General features: G+C 48.3%; 1 protein-coding gene across 1 annotated transcript in view; it reads left to right on the top strand.

The window, feature by feature from the left end:
* Positions 1–17,999, top strand: part of LOC8026866 — a 68,824-nt gene extending 50,825 nt beyond the window's left edge. The window contains exons 2-3 of the mRNA XM_040205236.3: positions 552–819; positions 13,341–17,999. Coding sequence (XP_040061170.1) covers positions 553–819; positions 13,341–15,374 — 2,301 coding nt within the window. The 5' untranslated portion in view covers position 552 and the 3' untranslated portion in view covers positions 15,375–17,999. The remainder of the gene's footprint in view (positions 1–551; positions 820–13,340) is intronic.
* The last annotated feature ends 1,482 nt before the right edge of the window (positions 18,000–19,481 follow it).

Genomic DNA, 19,481 nt, shown 5'->3' on the forward strand with positions numbered 1-19,481 from the left:
TCCACGTTTCGAACCTGCGGCGATGTACTGGGGTAAGCGAACTTCCACGAGGCTTGACTTTCTTCGAGGAAACGAGGAAAGGACTGCCCACTGTCTTTCCACGGGGCTGATGAACGTTGAGAAACGCAGAATGTCTGGCTCATGCGGTTCCATAGGTCGCGTGCAGAGCAACCTGGGTCATAAGGCGATACTACGGTTACGACACAGTCACCGGTAGAACTGTTCTGTCGCGCAAACCGCCGACAACATGGAAACAGGAAAGCCAGAAGGGACGAGCAGATATCGCGAGGGGACCTGTTCCGGCCAGTTCAGTGTTTTCCCGCTAGGTGCCGTTCGTTTTGCTGGAGTCGCGAATCGATAGCGGTCAGCAGTTATCAGTTGCATGCTGCTGGTGGTCTTTCCCACTCAGCCCACCCTAGTTTGGCTTCTGCACAGATGCTATATTCTGAGATTACGTTAACGATCAAAGTTGCCAGATTCAATTTGGAAAAGGATCTGTCGCGTCTGCTACGTGGGAGGATCTGACTGAGGCTCTTCCCCCCTTCGGACAGGATGGGTCGGCGGAAGCTGAGGAAGACTGCCCAGCTGGCCGCCTGGTCCCTGCTGGGTCTGCTAGCCCTGGTGGCCCTGCTGGGAGCCCCACCCTGGCCCAGCGGGTCGGCCGTGCCGGAAGAGCTGCTCGCCCACCCCTTCTGGAACTACAACCCGGAGCTGGAAGAGCCCAGGGACCCCCGGCAGGGCTGCTCTCTGCCCAGGGTCCACCCGTTCCATCCCGTCGTCTGGCCGCACCTCAAGGCCACCGTCCCGCTCGTCTGCAAGGTAGCGAGTCTGTCTTCTGTCTGAACCAGCTAGAAGACAAGGCGTGCGTGTGACGTCATCGTTAGTGAATCCCCGCCCCAAGCGGCTAACATCTCTCGACGAGATTCCTTAAAGTGCCGGACGCGTCCCTCTCGCTGATCTCTATGCGGTGAGCAAATCGTCTGCCTCTTTTGCAGGAGTTGCGGTGACGTCAGAACAACGCCGAGTTCTGATTGGTTCTGATTGAAAGGATAGTGGGTAGACCTCGATGCTATCGAGGTCTACCCACTATTTTTGTTTTCAGTCAGCCAATAAGAGCTCGGCGTTCTCACATCATCGCAACCCCTGTTCAAGAAGCAGACGACTTGCTCCCCGCGTTGTAGGCCAGATCGCCGATCGAGGCTTGTCTTGCTGGCGTCGTGTGTCATCATTGGTAGCCATCACTTTTGACACCAGCTAATGCGTGGGACTCTATGGGAAAAACGAAAAAAAAAAGTGCAGTTTCCCTCGTTTCTAAGCAGTTGTCGGCACTAAAACTTTTTGACTGCTTTTCGGGAAGCCTATCAAATAGCGTCTGCACAAACTAAAAAACAAAAAAAAACTGACAGCCTTCACAGTTTTACAAATAAACGTTTTGGTGAAGAGTGACTCCGCTGAGCGAAAAACTGTAGTCCAGCTCAGTGAGGCGAGAGTTTATACCTAGAGTTTCCGCGGAGTCGCTGGCGGTTTCGATGTGTTGGGTTTGGCAGACGAGAAGCTCGAAGGCTTTGCTACGCGGAATTCGCTCACTCCCAGAAAGCCGCTAACTGTCAGCATGGAAGTTTTTCGACACTCATCAACTTCTGAGCCTCCGCGAACACGGTTTCTCGTTTGCTGCTCTACAAGAGCAAGCTTGGCAGCTCAGCCATTGGTGCTTGGCACGTCTGATTTTTTTAATGGGCGTTCGATTGCTCGACAAATACCGAATCGATCTCCAGACAGCCTATACACCAACTCATGTTTACAAATAAACCGGAGCGCCCGGAGCGCCCCTAGCGGACGCCACTGGCGCCGCGCATGCGCGATGGGGGTGTGGGCAAGAAGCTCGCCGTCGCCCTTAAACAAACCATTGAAATGCGATGTTATCGGCGTCGGTGTGAGTCCCCGCACTCTTTTTTTCGCGTTGGAATTGTCGATCCTACGTCCTCCTATTGATGTCTGACTATTTGAGCGGCGTCAGCGAAATTACCGGGGCTCGTTACACCGCAAAACTTCGCGTGAATAATCTGATATGCGGCGATTCATTCCGCGTGGATGTCGCAAAATGTACGCTAAAGCCTGATTCACATGTTGAAATTTCGCTCGCAATTTTCAGTAGCGACGTCGCTCGGATTGCAAAAGCGTGAACCGTAGCTGAGATGGTCGACGTCGATACTGAAAATCGCAGGCAGAATCTAATCAAGTGAATCAGGCATAACAAGTCGGTGATGGTGCACTGGTAACCAGTCTTGGGTAAGTTACTTTTAAAAAGTAATTCGTTACAGTTACAGTTACTTTCAGAAAAAAGTAGCGAAGTTACTGTTACAGTTACTGCAACAAAAGAGTAACTCGTTACAGTTACAGTTACTTTTAAAAAGTAACGACGTTACTTTTCAGTTACTTTTCTATAACACAAAAAAAAATATTAGAAAAAACTAAAAAAACGCCTCTCACAACATTTTATTCCATAATATTAAAAAGTATGCTTTTTACTTCATATTGTAACTTAGCAGCAGTTGCTTCTCGAAGTTAGTGTTTGAAAGTTTCCACGCCAGAGAAGTGGCGCAAATCAAAATACGCCCAGTGCGGAGTAGTGGCGCTAATCAGAATACGAGACATGCGCAGTTCCCTCCACGTGTATTGTTGTTTCACGGTTGATTCACCCGATTAAAAAGCGTTTGCACAGAAAAAAGAAAAAAACACAACATAGATAGTGCTTCAAGACACTAAGATGTGAGTGTTCAGTCACAAAGTACAAGCGCGTGCTTAAAGATAACTAAATATTTTTTTCATAAAATATTCGGGTCGTGACTCGCGAGAAAAAACGTATTCACAACTTTGTGCAAGGCCAACTTGACCCTCGAAATGTCGGAATGGACGATTTGGAAAGTGCAATGAATGGCTAAATTGCACTCATGCAGTGATATATTATTCGTAAAACACTGGAAAGTAACGACAAAAGTAACGTCGTTACTTTCATCGTTACTTCAGAAAAAAGTAATAGAACTACCGTTACAAGTTACATTTTTAAAAAGTAACTCGTTACAGTTACAAGTTACCGAAAAAGTAACGAAGTTACAGTAACGCGTTACTAGTAACGCGTTACTACCCAAGACTGCTGGTAACAATGATCAACATCTCCTTGTATCTACTGTTTGCGTTGAGCCTGCTTACCAACCTTCAAACTTAAGTCTTTTGAGGCCTGCAATTACTTCTGATCGCAAGTACCGGGCCCAAGCTTGGTCTACGCGGGCCGGTGTCCTCTAAAAGAGCAGACGACAGTTCAAACGATCAGGCGGCCGTTTGAACTTGAAGACGCACTGAACGTAGTCCGCAGGTGGTCCGTACAACTTGACGGTTTTCCGGTGTTCATGTTGGATAAAAACAAATAAATTTGATGGCCAGAAGTATCCGTGAATTCAACCCAAAGTGCTTCCCGCCCAAGTAATCGTGGTCTGACGGCGTCTGGTTTTCCTTTTTCACGGCACATATCCACGTTCTCGGACAAACTGAGCGCATAAAAACTGACCTTCAAACCTTTCTCGATTCTTTTGGTAGAGCCCCAGTCGCAGCATTTTGACGAGAAGGCAGGTTTTTGTTTGGTTCCTTTCAAAACAACGCAGGAATACACGTCTCACATGGGCACTTCCGCCCACAGCCCCGGACCGGAAGTGCGTCCGACGCGCCACCACCGCGCCGTGACGTAACAGAGATGAGTTCGAGTATAGAGCCTTCGCAGCACATCATAAAATACTCGCCTTCGAGCACAGCGTACAAGCTTCAATGTTCCTCCTTTTGTGTGTATTGCCGGCCTGGAGTCAATTAGTAATGGCTGCCGGTGGTGCCGCCGACGGGCTCCCGATCCACAATCCAGCCTACCACAAAAAAAAACAAGAAACAAAAAAAAAAAAAACAGTGGTCTTTCTTGGCGTTGTTGCGTGTTTGCCTCGCAATCGTCGCGAGACGGGCTGGCGATGATGTCGACGTCTAGTTGGCGCAGCCTGCGTCCACTAGTGGTGACATCTGGGGTGCCTTGACTTCTAGCTGCTGGAACCCCTTCTGAATCGTTGAACGCGAGAGCGGGCACCGACATCCTTAGCAACGATCTTCCGTGTATGAAGACCCGGTTGATTGGTGTTGATGACAGAGAGGTTAGCCTAGAAGACTGTTTTATCCTGGGTAGCGCCCTTTTGAGAGCGAGAGAGAAGGCGGGAAAGGGCTACTGGCCCTTTCGCCCTTGCTGGTGCGTTGGGAAGAGTGACAGTCCCGGATGAGAGGCTTCGTCGGTGTTGGGTGTATGCATTGCTCAAACTTCGTTCGCGCTTTCTTCTCTGTTTTAAACTTTCCAACTTAATTAGAGCCGTGGGCTTCGATGTCGACAGTCCCCCGGTCATGGGGACGCCATTGCTTGTTATATGGCGCACGAATAACGACGCGTCCAGTACTGTCCGAGGACCTATGTAGCTTGCACGGAATCCGGTAATCGCTTTCCACATGACCCCGATCTCCGGCGGGAGTGGGTTGCGTCCCTAAACCGAAAAGACTTTTCCCCAACGCCATCCTCTCGGCTGTGCTCAAAGCATTTTGTAAATGGAGCGAGCACCGAACGTTGTACCGCCGATGAACCTGAGGTCCGCTCGCAAGGTGCGTGCCAGTTTTCTCGTGACAACTGCTGTTTCAGCTTGGAACTTTTAGAGCGCAGCTCTTCGGCGCCCGTTTCCGGGCTGAGCGGCGTCGCCGTGGGCGTAACCGCGCGCGTTGCATTATGGGACGCCCGGATAAATTCTAGCGGAAATTTTTAGAACAACTAAATTTAGCGGGGAAATTTTCCCGCTAAATTTAGCAGAGAAACTTAAACCGCTAAATTTAGTGAAGAAATTTTCGCTAAATTAGCCAGAAATTGAGCGAAAATTTCCCGCTAAATGGGAGGGCAGGGTACGGAGGGGGAGGAGAGGCATATCCTCCCCTCCATACCCTCCCCTCCTCCTCCTCAAGAGCTGCGCTCTAATTAATTTCGAATTACACAGAATCGCAAATGTCTTTCATTTTTTGTAACTGAATTTATCTTAATATTTATTTCTCGAAGTGGTGACACTGACTCGACTTTATAATCTACAGCGCTTAGCTGAAGGCTCGTTTCCGCCGCCGGATGTGGCTGGAAATTGTCGAAAAGCTATCGGTTTTGCTGAATCGCGATATCCTGCGTGATAAGAGAGAGCCGTGAACCTATGTTGACCGTCACAACGCGACTAGATTTTTCTGATTTTCAAAGTTTGTACATAATGCAGCTGGAAAGAAACCAATGTCTGTTGCTGAAAGTTGAAACATGCTGATGCGTCGATTTCGAATCGTTGAATCATTGCTCGACTCGCTCCGGTAATAGGCCCATCTCGACTTTGCTGTTTTCAGTTCTCGACAAAAGACACACTCGTCGACACGATATCCTCAAATAAAACGTTTATAAACACCTTCAAGCTGGAGTGAGCTGCCTTCGATCGTTCCAAAATAAAACGGTAGACAGTTTTATCGTGGGTAGCGCCATTTTGAATACAGCATAGTGTCCATCTAGCGAGCGTCAGGTTCCGCGGCCTCGCTGAGTGACAACCTTTCTTGGCAATGCAGTGGAAGGTACAGAACCGCGTCCCCTCTCCCATTTTGAGTGTACGCAGGCTCTCCTGCTCCTCCATTTCCGGGGAGAGGAGGAGAGTGTGCTAGTTGGGTGCTCCAAAGTGCTGGGTATCTGACTTGTGTTCTTATGTGCCGCGGATGGCGTGTTTTTTGTTGTTTTTTTTCAACTCGCTGAGAAGGTTTGTTGCCCCACATTATGGCATGCGCCAGTGCAGCGACGCCAGAAGTGAGGCAGTCAACGCGCTACCGATAGAAATCGGAGGCGAGTATTCCGAATATTGTATCATTTGACAGCGATCGACTGAATTTCCCTTCATGTTTTTGTCGTTTTAGATGCAGTACACCGAGAATGTTTTTGGCGTTTCGTGTCGTCCGCAACAATGAAATGTAATGTGAACAAAGACGCCCGAAATACGAGCACTACAGGGAACGATCGAAGGCAGCTCACGCCGGCTTGAAGGTGTTTATAAAAGGTTTATTTGAGGATCCCGTGTCGACGAGTGTGTCTTTTGTCGACAACTGAAAACAGCAAAGTCAAGAGGAAAGCACTGAAAACAGCAAAGTCGTTGCCGGAGCGAGTCGATCAATGGTTCAACGATTCAAAATCGACGCGTGAGCATGTGTCCACTTTCAGCAACAGAAATTGCAGGTTTCTTTCCAGCTCCGTTAGGAACTAATTTTGAAAATAAGAAGAATCTAGTCGCGTTGTGACGGTCAACAGAGGTTCACGACTTTCTGGTATCGCGCTGGACATCTCGATTCAGGAAAACCCACAGAACTAACTTTTCCTCAATTTCCAGCCACACCCTGCGGCGGGCATGAGCCTTCAACTAAGTGCTGTGGATGATAAAATCGAGTCGGTGCTCACCATTTGAAAATATTCAGAGAAATTCAGTTCCAAAAAGTCACGAAAAAACTTGCTAGCACCTTGCGAGCGTACCGTGCGGTACAGCGTTCGGTGCGCGCTCCATTCAAAAAAATGTTCCGAGCACAGTCGAAAGGATGGCGTTGGGGCAGTGGTGTCAGGGGCGGGCGGGGCCTACCGCTTTGGGTGCAGCGCTTAGAGGGGTGTCGCGGCGGGCCACGAGAAGGGGGGGAGGGGGGGGGTGTTGCCGCGGCGGGCTATCGCCCCGGGTGCCGCTGACCCTCGTGACGCCACTGCATTGGGGAAAAGCCTTTTCGGTTTATGGCGCAACCAACTGCCGCCGGTGATCGGGGTCATGTGGGAAGCGATGGAGCGCGCAATCTGCAATCATATACAAGCGTCTACCTTTTTTGCGGTGTCCACGTCTCTTGGGGTTCGGGCAAGCCAGCGGGCACGGAGATATAAGCATATAAGAAGCACTTTATCAATAAGGAGCGCAAATTCAATAAGAAATTTCGAAAACCTTGGTTAACAAAAGAGCTCTTACGGAAAATTAAGAAGCGGGAGAGGCTTTATCTAACATTTATTAAGAAAAGGATCCCTTCAGACTTGGAAACGTTTAAGGTCTATCGTAATAAACTAACTAAAGAGTTAAGGAATGCCAAGGAAGCTTACTACATGAACCTCTTTTCTAGCTGTGCAGGGGACACAGATAAGCTATGGAGCAAGCTAAGTGTAGTCATGAAACGAAAACAGAATGTTGAAACAATAGAAAGAATTTCTCTCAATGGACGCGTACTGACAGGAGTTGAACTAGTGAATGCGTTTAACCATTATTTTGTCCATAGAGAACCTGAACTGTGTGCAAATGAGTCTTGTAGTTACTCCCTGTCCGGAAACGAAAGCAGTATTTTTTTACATGCAACCGACAGTGTAGAGGTATGTTCAACCTTTCTTGGACTCAAGAACTCTTGCAGCCGTGATGCTGACGGTATTCAGATAAGACCTGTCAAGTACGTAATTAATGAAATCGTCCATGTCTTGGTTCATATATACAACTTATGTATTTCCACAGGAACCTTTCCAGACAAAATGAAAGTTGCCAAAGTTACAGCACTATATAAAAAAGGTGATAGGTTAGACATAAAGAACTATCGCCCAATTTCTATCCTTCCAATTTTCTCGAAATGCTTAGAAAAAGTTATTTTAAATCAAATATCGTCATTTTGTGCAAAATATCAGCTAATAACTAAAGCTCAGTATGGATTCCAAAAAAATAAGTCTGTGGAGCTGGCTCTTCTTGAGCAAAAAGAATATATTTTACAAAACTTCGAGCAGAAGCTTCTGACTTTGGGCATTTTTGTTGATTTTACCCAGGCCTTTGATCATATCGATCACAATATTCTAGTTAAAAAGCTTGAGCGGTATGGCATAAGGGGTCTACCACTTGAGTTCATAAAATCCTATCTCGGCAGAAGGCGACAATTCGTTTTTCTGAATGGCTTAACGTCTAAAAGCAAAGAAATAATCTCTGGTGTGCCTCAGGGTAGCATTCTTGGCCCGTTGCTTTTTAACTTATACGTCAATGATATCGTACATATATGTCAACAGGCGAAGTTTATAATCTATGCGGACGATACTAGCATATTTCTATCGTCCAGCTCCTACGCCGAGATAACCAATATGGCAAATGATGTTCTACGTAAATTAAGCTCTTGGTCAAAACAGAACCGTCTAAAAGTTAATTCTAATAAAACTAAAGCCGTTTTCTTCTATACAAGAGGAACGCCTATCCCATTGCATCATAACATAGCGTTTAATCACACAAACATCGAAGTTTTGGACACTATAAAAGTGCTTGGCATGTACTTCTCCAGTAACATGCAATGGGACGAGCATGTTAACTTTGTACTAGTCAAACTTAGTCAAATAGCTGGTATACTGAATCGAAATAGGTATATTCTTCCGGAATCAGTTAAATTATTAATCTACAATACGCTATTTGTATCTCATATTAACTATTGCCATCTTGTATGGGGCACAACAACAGAATCTAACCTCTATAAATTACACTTAATGCAAAAGAGAATGATACGCGCTATTGCCAATGTCTCATACACCGAACATACTGACTACCTTTTCAAGAAATATAACATTCCAAAAGTTCATGACATATACCGAAGGAGGCTTATGCGAGATTTTTATTATAGCATTAGGAAAAATACCTCTACACTCTTAGAAATAGGAAACTTAGAAAAAAGGCAACCTTCGCATAAAACACGAACTCCAGAACCATGGATAGTTCCTCGTTCTCGGACAAATTATGGTGACCAAATGCTTAGGAATACTTTGCCTCGACTACTAAATTCATTTGAGGAGGCTGGCACCGATATATCCTCTATAACCCCTTCTGAACTGAGATATCTTTTATGTTCATTTTCTGATACCGGTGCCCTTAGAACTGCCTGAGATGAAAACGAGCTATTTCCTAGAATTGTTTTGTGTTCCTTACCCGACCTAATCATGTTAAATTGCAACTGTATACTAATGTGTGGAGCTGTATCGAATGAGTGAATCTGATTGACCAGGAAGCGTTTTGTTACTGTGTGTGAGTGTTTTGTGAGTCCAATGCTGCCATCATTTAAAGGGGGCCGAGGGCCCCACAAGCTGCGTTTGTAGCTTTTTTCCTCGGCCTCCTCCATTCTGTATGAAATGGAAAACCAATAAAGAAAGAGTAACTAAATATCAGTGCGTCATATTTTAACCGGACGACGCGGAAACCTCCTCCACCTACGGGGGCGACCCGCATTGCCGAAAGCGCGGAATATGTGACGTCTTTGGCCCTGGCCTTACTACCGGTCAGAGCCGCTAAAAGCTTATTTTTAGTCGAAATACTAAATATAAGTGGCGCGAACCGTTTCAATTATGTATAAAAGTAGTTTTTGTTCACTATTGTAGATAAGAAAAGAAACACATGGAGTTCAGAAAGTACGGAAACAAGAAATGACCCGTCGACATACCCGCCACCAAGCGGTGGAAAAGGCGGCGCAAAAAGGTGTAGTGAGATCAGGTACCGACGGGCAGCGAGAGTTGAAAGGTCCCGGATGTACGCGGCGGCGCTGCGGTCATACGGACTGGAGGATCTGACCGGTTCCGAGCGTTCCTAAGGCCTTCGGCGAGCAGCTTTGGCTGCGGTTTGGCCTTTTGGCGGTATGGCAGCGCGAAGTGGCTCCCGTTCTGAACTGATCTTTACCCCGTGTTTTCTGTCGTTTGTGGCCAATGAAGTGTCATGCCGAATTAGTGTTTAATCGCGCAGCAAATGTAATGCGAGCCGCCCTGGCTGCCCGTTTCATACAGCCTAGCCAGATCATGCTTTAGTGGCGCCCTCTCGAGCCGTCGACACGGAGTGCGGCAGCCGTGAGTGCTCAATAAGCTCGCTATCCCTCCTCTAGTTCACGGCCACTCAAGCAACCAAGGACGTCATGAAGGAGGTTACTTTTACTTGTTTTTGTAATTTTAATTTGCCTATAACTTTTAAAATAAAGCGAAATTCGAAAAGGAAAGTTTCATTAAGTTACTACGTTCAGTGCGCTCACGTTCGGTGCAAATTAAAAACCAGTAAAAAAAGTCCTTGCAGGGCCCCTTTAAAGACATTGCAGCCGCACTTGCCACATTCTGTGCAAGCTACGTAGGTCTTCGGATAGTATTCGACGCTTTCTGTCGTTATTCGTGCGCCATGTAACAAGCAATGGTGTCCCGATGACCGGGGGACTGTCGCCATCCAAGCCCGTGACTCTAATTAAGTTGGGGAGTTTAAAACAGAGAAGAAATCACGAACGAAGTTCGGGCAATGCATAAACCCAACACCGGCGAAGCCTCTCATCCGGGACTCTCACTCTTTCTAACGCACCAGCAAGGGGGAAAGCGCCGGTAGCCCTTTCCCGTCTTCTCTCTCGCTCTCAAAATGGCGCTACCCAGGATAAAACGGTCCACAAGGGCGCCGCCATTTTGAATTGTCGTCACTTCCAGTATGGGCGACGAAAAAAAAGTAAAACGTTTCAACCTGTAACTAGTAAAAAAATAGAGGCGAGCCAAAACGAGAATGTGTGACGGTTAGGCTTATATCCTAAATGTCTTCTATTGGCGTGGCAACGGCGAAGTTACGTTTTCGCCCATACTGGAAGTGACGTCAATTCAAGATGGCGGCGCCCTTGTGGACAAGGTCTATATCCCGGCCCAATGAGGAGTAGACAATTTGTCTACTCCGCATGGGGGTTAGGGGACGTACAGGTACGTCGATAGTTCAGGGGACGAAACAACTCACTCAGTCTGTGACGTAGGATGTTGGCTCCATCGACCTCCTTACTACGGAAGAATACGGGCAGACCCCGCGCAGTTGGAACGGCTGGGTGCGTGCAGCGAAGCCTCTTTATCCTTTGAATTGGGAGGGGTGACTGCCGCCATCTAGTGGCGTTGGAGCGCCCCAGTCGAGACAGCCGTCTCTTGATCTCGGCGCGCCGGCGGCTGTTCCCTCGGTGCCGCTTGGACAGCGCCATGCGGATGCCTTCTCGGGCACACACCACAGCGCTGGTGTTGGCGGCTAATGCAGATCAGCGGAGTGTTCCCGTCCTTATGTTCCGCTTTCACTCTCCCTTAGCTCCAGCCTCCGTTGCGTCAGAGGGCCTTTTTATTGACGTCAACGCAAGTGGCCTGCTCTATACTATCGATGGCAAGAATTTAACTTTTTTCCGACCTCTTTCTACGGAACGTTTTAGCCGTCATTTTGCGCTGAAATCTATACTTTTATATTTACTCGGTATAATTTCATATTTCAGCAAGTACTGAGTCTAAGAGGATGCGTTGAGCTTTGCTGCTTTCCGTGCCGGGTATCCTCTTGCTCCTGTGAACGCTGTATTTTGGTGTCCCCTGTTGCCAGTCTCGTATTACACTGCCTTTGCCTTCCGAGTCGTTGAAGGCAGGGGTTTCCCCAGGAACTGAAATTAGGGGCGGTGTCTAAATTTTTAGGGGGGGGGGGGGGGGCATTTAGAATAGAGGAGTCGTTGCGAATTAAGGGGGTGCCTTCAGAAAAACAAAGGGTGGGTGACACCCCCCTAGGGGGTCGGGGTGTGTAGGGAAATCACTGCTTGAAGGCCTTTGCAGAAACGTTATGACTTCCGTTGTGCTACACTCTAAAAAAGAAAGGGAGGAGAAAGCTGGCAACATCACGTTTTCCTCCCTGCAACTGACGCGCCCCCAAGCGGACTCAAAAAGAAGGGAGGAAAAATACGTTTTCCTTTTTCTCCAGGCAGACGGGAGGAAACTTCGTCGCACCTTTGCGTTCAATAAGCGAACGTATTGGGATCGCGTACGTTACGGTAGTAGCCAGTGCGCAGCGGACAAGCATCGTCTCAAATGAATGGGGAGGTGGCGCCCCTGGCGGTGGCATGCGGAAGCCAGAGATTGTGGAGGCATTGTCAGTATAAAGGAGGCTATGCTTTACCACTCCTCTGTGTTGTGCTGTGCTGACAAATTAATTGTGACGGGAGGAATAGCAAAAGCAAAACTTGAAGTGCGCGAAGTGGGCGGTTTTCGGCGAACTCCGTATGTTATAGAAGTGCTGACAACGTGAGGACTGCGTAACTGAGTTTGAAACGTAAATTTCCACGCCTGCGCGGGAAGCTGGCTTCGACAATAAATACGGCGTATAAAACGCTCGTGTTTTTATTTTCTGCTCATCGTACTCCGAAAGCAGCTAGCTGTTTGAACGGGTGCGAAGCGGCTGACCACTTGTCTAGCGAGTGCTGCTAAGCGAGCACTCGGTAAAGCCACTGGATCCTGGGAAAGAGCGTCATTGCCTTCCCTGCCTGCTTGCCGGACACAGACAAATACCAACATACGGACGACAAACCTCGCAAGGTGATTGACTGATGGGTTGCCATGGTGATCGCCATTTAGGGTCATTTAAGTCCGTGAAGCTTTCAAGGGGTCGTTCTAACCAGTCGCACCAAGTTCGCTATGGAGCATCATCGTACTGAAAGCGTTCCTCGCCAAGATAAGCGTCTTTGTTAGTGTTGCTTATCTCCCAGAACTCTTAGAGTGATATTGATTGCTCTTCTTGCGTATTTCAAGACAGGAACATTACTTTTCAGTGCATCCAAGCACTGACGTCGCATGTGATGGCGTACATCTTCGTGCCGCCATCACATGCAACGTCAGTGCTTGAAGGCATTGAAAACAAAATTTCTTGTCTTGAAATAGGCAAGAGCAATATAATTGTAAGAGATGAGCGTATTGCATGCACAGTGCCAAAGACGCTTATATTGGCGAGGAACGCTTTCAGATACGATGATGCTCCTTAGCAATCTTGGTGCGACTGGTTGGAGCGACTCTTTGGAAGTTTCGGAAATTTGAATGGCCCCAAATGGCGATCGCCATGGCAATCGAGACCGGTCAGCCAACCACCTTGCGAAGTTTGTCGTCTGTATGCTAGTATTTGCTTGTGTCCGGCTAGCAGGCAGGGAAGGCAATGGCGCTACATTCCCAGGATCCAGTGACTTGATGGGGCCGCGGGTGGTGCGCTGTATTTGCTTGTCCAAAAACTATGCTAGCCGCCATATTGCGATGCAGACGAGGGAGTAACTTTGCTCTCCCGTTTGCAGGGACGAACGTTGCTCCGTTTCTAAAGCGACATAGAGGACAAGGGCGTTCCTCCCTATGGAGTAATATATAGACCATTTTTTTCCCAAGAGTGTACGTTTCTCTCGGTGTAGCTACAAAAAAGTCTCACTCGTTTACCTCTCGTTGAACGCAGATTCGACAACCTTGGCTCACTTACGTGGACGTCTGGGGAAACCTGCGGTTCAACGGGACCTCTGGCTACGACCTTGGTTCACTGCGCTGCTTCTACAGGCCCATCCGGCGCGTCACCGACGACGTCGTCGATTACGGGGACCCGGTGCCCTTCAGCCAAGACCCCACACCACTCACTGACGACGTCGTATTGGTCACGTGTCGCAACTTCATTGAGTTTCCAGTCTATACAAACATCCACGCCGTCGTGAGACCTCCACCCAAACATGACAAGAAACAGTCGACGAGTCGCGACTCTCAAGACGGGAAGGGGATAAAATCGCACGAGGGACTCCAGGAGGATCACCAGAAGAGTAACGGTTTCATACAGCGGGGCTCTGGGCAGGAACTCCAAGGGTTGCCGGATAGGAAAGGTCAGCTGGGCGGTTCTCGACGACAACTTGGACAACGACTCGAGCTAGGGGCGAACGACAAAAAGAAACATACTAAAGGTCTACATAAGGGCGGTCTTCCGGAAAGCGAACAGGAAAGCTTTCAAGCGTTACCGAGGCAGTTTGAAAGGGTGCCAGGAAATGGCAGAAAAGTTTTACCCAACGTTCTGATCTTCGGCTTGGACTCAGTGTCTCGGTTATCGATGATGCGGCTACTTCCGAAGACCTACGAGTTCCTGGCGCGCAAGCTCGGCGCCATTGTGTTCCGCGGCATGAACAAGGTAGGAGACAACACGTACCCTAACCTCGTGGCTCTGCTCACCGGACTGGAGGCCTACAGACAGGTGTCACATCCGGGCCCCACCGGTGACGCTTTCGACGGGACGCCTCTTGTGTGGAAGGACTTCCACGAGGCCGGCTACAGGACTCTCTTTGCGGAGGACTTCCCTCGGTTCGGCCTCTTCAACTACCTCGCCCGAGGGTTCGAGCGGCCACCGACGGATCTCTACTTGCGGCCTTTTTGGCTGGCCGTTGAAGATTCCTTCCTGCTGAGGTCCAGCTCCAGCCTGTGTTTCGGAAACGTCGTGAAGCATCAGCTCCAGATGGAGTACCTGCGGCGCTTCCTCGTTCAGTCGCGGAACATGAGCCTCCCTTACTTTGCCTTCTCCTTTCTTGTGGAGATCAGCCACGAGTACATGCAACAGGTAGCAGCCGCGGACGACGACTTTGTTAGTTTTCTGTCCGAGTTGTTGACAGACGGCCACCTCGATAACACGTTCCTCTTTTTTTTCTCCGACCACGGCCACCGATTTGACTCCATCAGGGAAACATTTGTGGGCCGCATAGAAGAAAGGCTGCCTTTCTTTGCGTTGCGCCCCCCTTCCAAGTCAGATTGGCTTGACCCGGAAGTCGACTTGGACCCGATTAAAAGTTTCCGGTTCAACTCTGGTAGGCTCACGTCCCCGTACGACACGTACGAGACTTTGCGAGACATCTTGTCCTTGGGGCGGAACGGGTCGCAGACGGACAAAAGGGTATCGGACTTTGGCATCAGTTTATTCCGGACAATTCCAGCGAATCGGACTTGCGAACAAGCCGGAGTGCCGTCACAGTACTGTTCCTGCGACTCAGAGACGCCGCTCGACTTGTCGGACCCTGTGGTTGCCAAATCAGCTCTGGCTCTTGTTGAAAAAGTGAACCAACTTCTCGTAGACGGACTCGGAGAGCACTCGCAACGCTGCGCACGTCTGCATATGCATCGCATCCATGACGCCCGTGAACTGACTGCTAGTCAGGCACCGCCGTCTGCTAAAAGCGGTCCTAACATGGATGTCGCTTCATCATCATCTGCAGCAAACATTGCCGCCACGACCGCAATTGATACCGCGTCGTCTGCTAATGCAACAAGCGGCGTTCGGAGGTTAAGAGTGACCGTAGAAGTTGACCCCAGCGCCGCCATGTTTGACGGAACGCTATTGGTGTACGGTGACATGGATATTAGGGTACTGGAGGACATTAGTCGAATTAATAGGTATGGCAACCAATCGGCTTGCATTGAACACGAAATATTGAGGAAATACTGTTACTGTGCTCTCACAACGTAAAATAAGCTGCGTCACAACTCAGCATATCTCGAAGCCACATTGTTAGGCTTTATGCAGCCGAGTCACAAAATCAATTTCCCCTCAAGGGTGCCGCCAAACGCAAGAGGACAGAAATGAAGTCCCACCAGGAAAGGTTCACCCGCGAGTGTTAATGTGTTCGTGTAATTGTAGAAGTTAGTGCTGTGGTTTCATCATCTTCAGGAACCACTGCACTTGTGAGCTAAGCAGAACGTGCACTTGCACGCCATGAAATTAGTTTCTTCCAGCGACAACTATTGCTCCACATCTCTGCTCATCAACAGCCTACCGAGCCGTAGGTTCAGCTGTTGTCTTGGAACCAATGCGTTTTTTGTAATAATGAATAATGTACCCTGGTATAAGTCATTAGTATACTGCCGGTGAGTCATGAGCGTTTTATACTTCCATGTTATCTTGTTGCCAAAACGTTCTTTGGATGGGGAGGCATGTGCAATTGCACGCAGTGTTACTTTTTCGCAGCGAGATGATGATCTCCAAGAAAAACTTTATTACCGTGGTATCTAGCAATTACACATGTCCGTGATAACGATTGACAGCAGCATCTAGTAGAGAGTCTTGTTAAGCAACACAGTTCTTACCACTGTTATCGCATGTTTACTCATTCTTTGTGAATTGCTGAACAATGACTGTTCTTCGTTGTCCAGCGGAATGGTAGACGTCGATGAATTTTTTTGACGGAAGCAAAACTGTGACCCGCTTTCGGGAAACGGGAAGGACGTCGAAAATGGTTCTTGGATCTACATTACGAAAGGTCTAGGATTCGACTACAATTACAACGTTTCATTCACGCCACAGAAGTTACCGGCTGTTCTGCTTAGCTTCAAGCAAAAAAAAAAAAAAATCCAAATGCCTGCATGGTCCTAAGCTCTATTATAGCTACGTTCGCATGCACGGGAGTTTACAAATATTTGTGTTTTACGTTACGACATGAGTTCCTGGTAATACTTTACCCTTGTCCATCTCTTGCTCATGCGTTCACCAGTTATGAGCCCAGGGTGGCTTATGAGACAGATCTGGCCAAGGGTAGACGGCGCCGCTTACAGCCTATTTCACATTTCCTTGTCAACTGACAACTCCCGGTCTTACCAAAATCTGCTGTTGGCCAGCCTTGAAGCCTGTTCTATTTGGCATCAGCTCAGAACGCTAGGCCCATCATGCCGATCTTGCCACCTTATCATGATCATGGTATCTCGTTGGATTGTGTGATACTCTACAAGCTTATTTGCAATGAACATGACCACGAGGAAGCTTCTGTTCTGCGTATAAGCCGACGCTCTCATCTAAACTTGTCGTTACAAGTTACTCACCCCGTGTCGACCAATATGCACTGTCTATATAATTCAACTTAATACACTGAAATGAAAACCTACAATGGCTATTCAATATAGTTCCAACAGTGTTCTACAGCTCAAGTTAACGCTCGCTGACTGCCTCTAGTAAATGTTTTTTTTTTGTTTTTTTTTCCGTTATGCAGTTTTGAGGACACGTAGTCCTTCCTTGTTTCCGCTAATACAGTCATTTGTATATGTTATTTGCGGAAAGGATACCGCATTAGGACATTCGTGGATATCGGTTCTTATGAGCCTTCAATTAGAAGTGTGACACGAAGCGCGTGGTCCTGACATTGAGGCTAATGCGGCAAAACACATCTAAATGAGTTAGCTGTGGTCCTTACGGGATGAACTAAAACATCTATTCGAGACCGCAGAACCCGCAATTAGCGTTATTACTCAATCCATTTGATCTGTTAAAAAATGGGGTGCGAGCTCAGTAAAGGTATACGGTATAGGTCGCTCTTGGCAAGGAACCCAGATATTCCTATGCATGGTCGTCTGGAAGACATCTGCAAGACATCTTTAGGACATCTACAAGTTGTATACGAGACATCTGCAAGACATCTTAGACGTCCATATGTTATCTATCCTTCGGGACGATGTTTGTAATGACTTCGAACGACTGTGGACCTTTGGATGCAAGACATCTTAGACGTCCATATGGTATCTATCCTTCGGGACGATGTTTGTAATGACTTCGAATGACTGTGTACCTTTCTTGCCGAATCGACAGACTCCTCACATCCCAAAAGGGACATTCGTGCTATATTTGCCTCGGACATCAAGACCCCAGTTGCATTCCACGATGTTTTGCCGTCCTACAACCCTGCATTTTACTGCTAAGTCAATATCTTGTTTTGTTATAGCCTTCCTATAGCCGTTTCACTTTTTTCTTGTATAGTTTTACGCGAGGCCTATATACTATACTGCCACGAACAATCACTTCCCTCGTACGAAATCCCCTTCCTCAAAACCTCTAGTCCCACATACATCTTTGGCCATCCCCTTCCCATGTGGTCCAATAAATAACTAAGTCGTATTCACGGCCATGGCGGAATTATGCAGTGGAATCGACTGTGTTTCCTCTCTGGAAGATATGTTTATACTGTGGACGTTTTTTCGAAAGATTTGGTGGGCCCTAGTTGTAAGTGTCCAGGGCGCATGCAACTGATAGGAAACGATGTGTGTGTACTTCACTCGAGGAATATGCGGTTGTATCGGAAAGATGCATATTTTACCAACGAAAGTCAAATGCGGTATTCTGTATCTTTGCTCCTGAACAGGTCGGCAAAGGCTCTCCTCTTCTAAGATCCGATCATTGGCACTTTTCGCTATATTTAAAGTGTCCTACTGCGTGTTATGCATGCAAGGAGGTCATAATGGGCAGGAGGTGGCGTCCCTATCCCCAATGCGTGGGGCGAAGTGTAACGGAAGTAGGCGTAACCACGAGCCGCAACGAGCATTTCTTGAGCAATGGGAAGCCTAGTGAGTGGGCGCCGCCATTAATTTCGGTGCCGCGTTGCGATGACATCTCCGTGGCAACGCGATTGTGTGCACCGAAAGTAATGGCGGCACCCACTGTTATTTGAAACAGCGCCTAACGGGAGGAATCGTAGGTCCGAGCGGTCCGAGCGGAGCCGGAGCTTCGAGCACGAGCGTACAGCTTTGGACAGTGCACAGATCGCACGAGCGCGCATGCAAGCCAGAAGCGCACAGAACAACGGGCTCGCGCTTCCAGTTCTGACTTCGCTCGCACATAATGTGGAACTAAGTATAAACACTCACGCTGCAAAGCATTTGCATCGTGGACGCCCACGGCGGACGCCGACCGCATCGAAAGCTAGCCTCGTGAAGCAGGAGCAGATTAGAAAGCAGACGAACCGCCGGCGCGCTACCCCACGGCCTCGGAACGGGTGCGCAAGGCAGTCTGGGACGCCTCTTCCGGCTTCACTCAGGCTGACGTCATGCCGGGTCCTGTCTGTTGAAACGTCCTTGTATGCATGGCTCACGTCACGTGTAACCGATTCTGGCGCCACCAAGCAGGACCTGGCGTGCGAGTCAAGCTCCGCTGTATGGCAGCTCTTCCTGGGCTTAGAACTCGACCGACATGCGTCTATTGACTAACTATTACCGACTGGCTCGCTGTGCCCTCGCACACATATTAAAAGGTGTCAACATTGCTGCGGATGCCAAAGGGTGCCCACCTGAAGGTTTTCGAACGGGTCAATCGGATACTTTGAATGTTGCAGCCTACAGAGTTTGGTCAATGAATGGAGGCGCGGGCAGAGGCAGGGCGTGCACCAGACTCGGAAAGAGGGCTTGCCATGCTCTCTTAGCCAACCAGAAGCCAAAAAGAGTCCCCTAGCGGTGGTAGCGAGAAACAGTTTTAATCATGGGTATATCGTTTTAATAAGCGCGTAAGAGTTAAATGCAGTAACCCATCATGGTTGAAAATAGGGTGCACGTGATGTTTCGATTATGATCATGCAGAAAGATGTAGGAAACAAATGTGCCACTTGAGCTCTGTTTTGCACGGACAGTGCGTGACCGCTTGGACGGCAGATCCCCGGCCCCTGGCCCTCGGCGCCTGGCGTATACGGATTATGTCGATCATTCGGCTAATCGCACTCTTCCACCATGATTTTAGATGACCGCGATAGGAACATCACGTGCTCCATATTTTCAGTCACCGAGAGTTACTCCGACGCACCTATTATAGTTTCTCGCGACCACC

This window comes from Ixodes scapularis, unplaced genomic scaffold, assembly GCF_016920785.2.
Source record: "Ixodes scapularis isolate PalLabHiFi unplaced genomic scaffold, ASM1692078v2 PGA_scaffold6__148_contigs__length_123643588, whole genome shotgun sequence".
Classification (NCBI taxonomy): Eukaryota; Metazoa; Arthropoda; class Arachnida; order Ixodida; family Ixodidae; genus Ixodes; species Ixodes scapularis.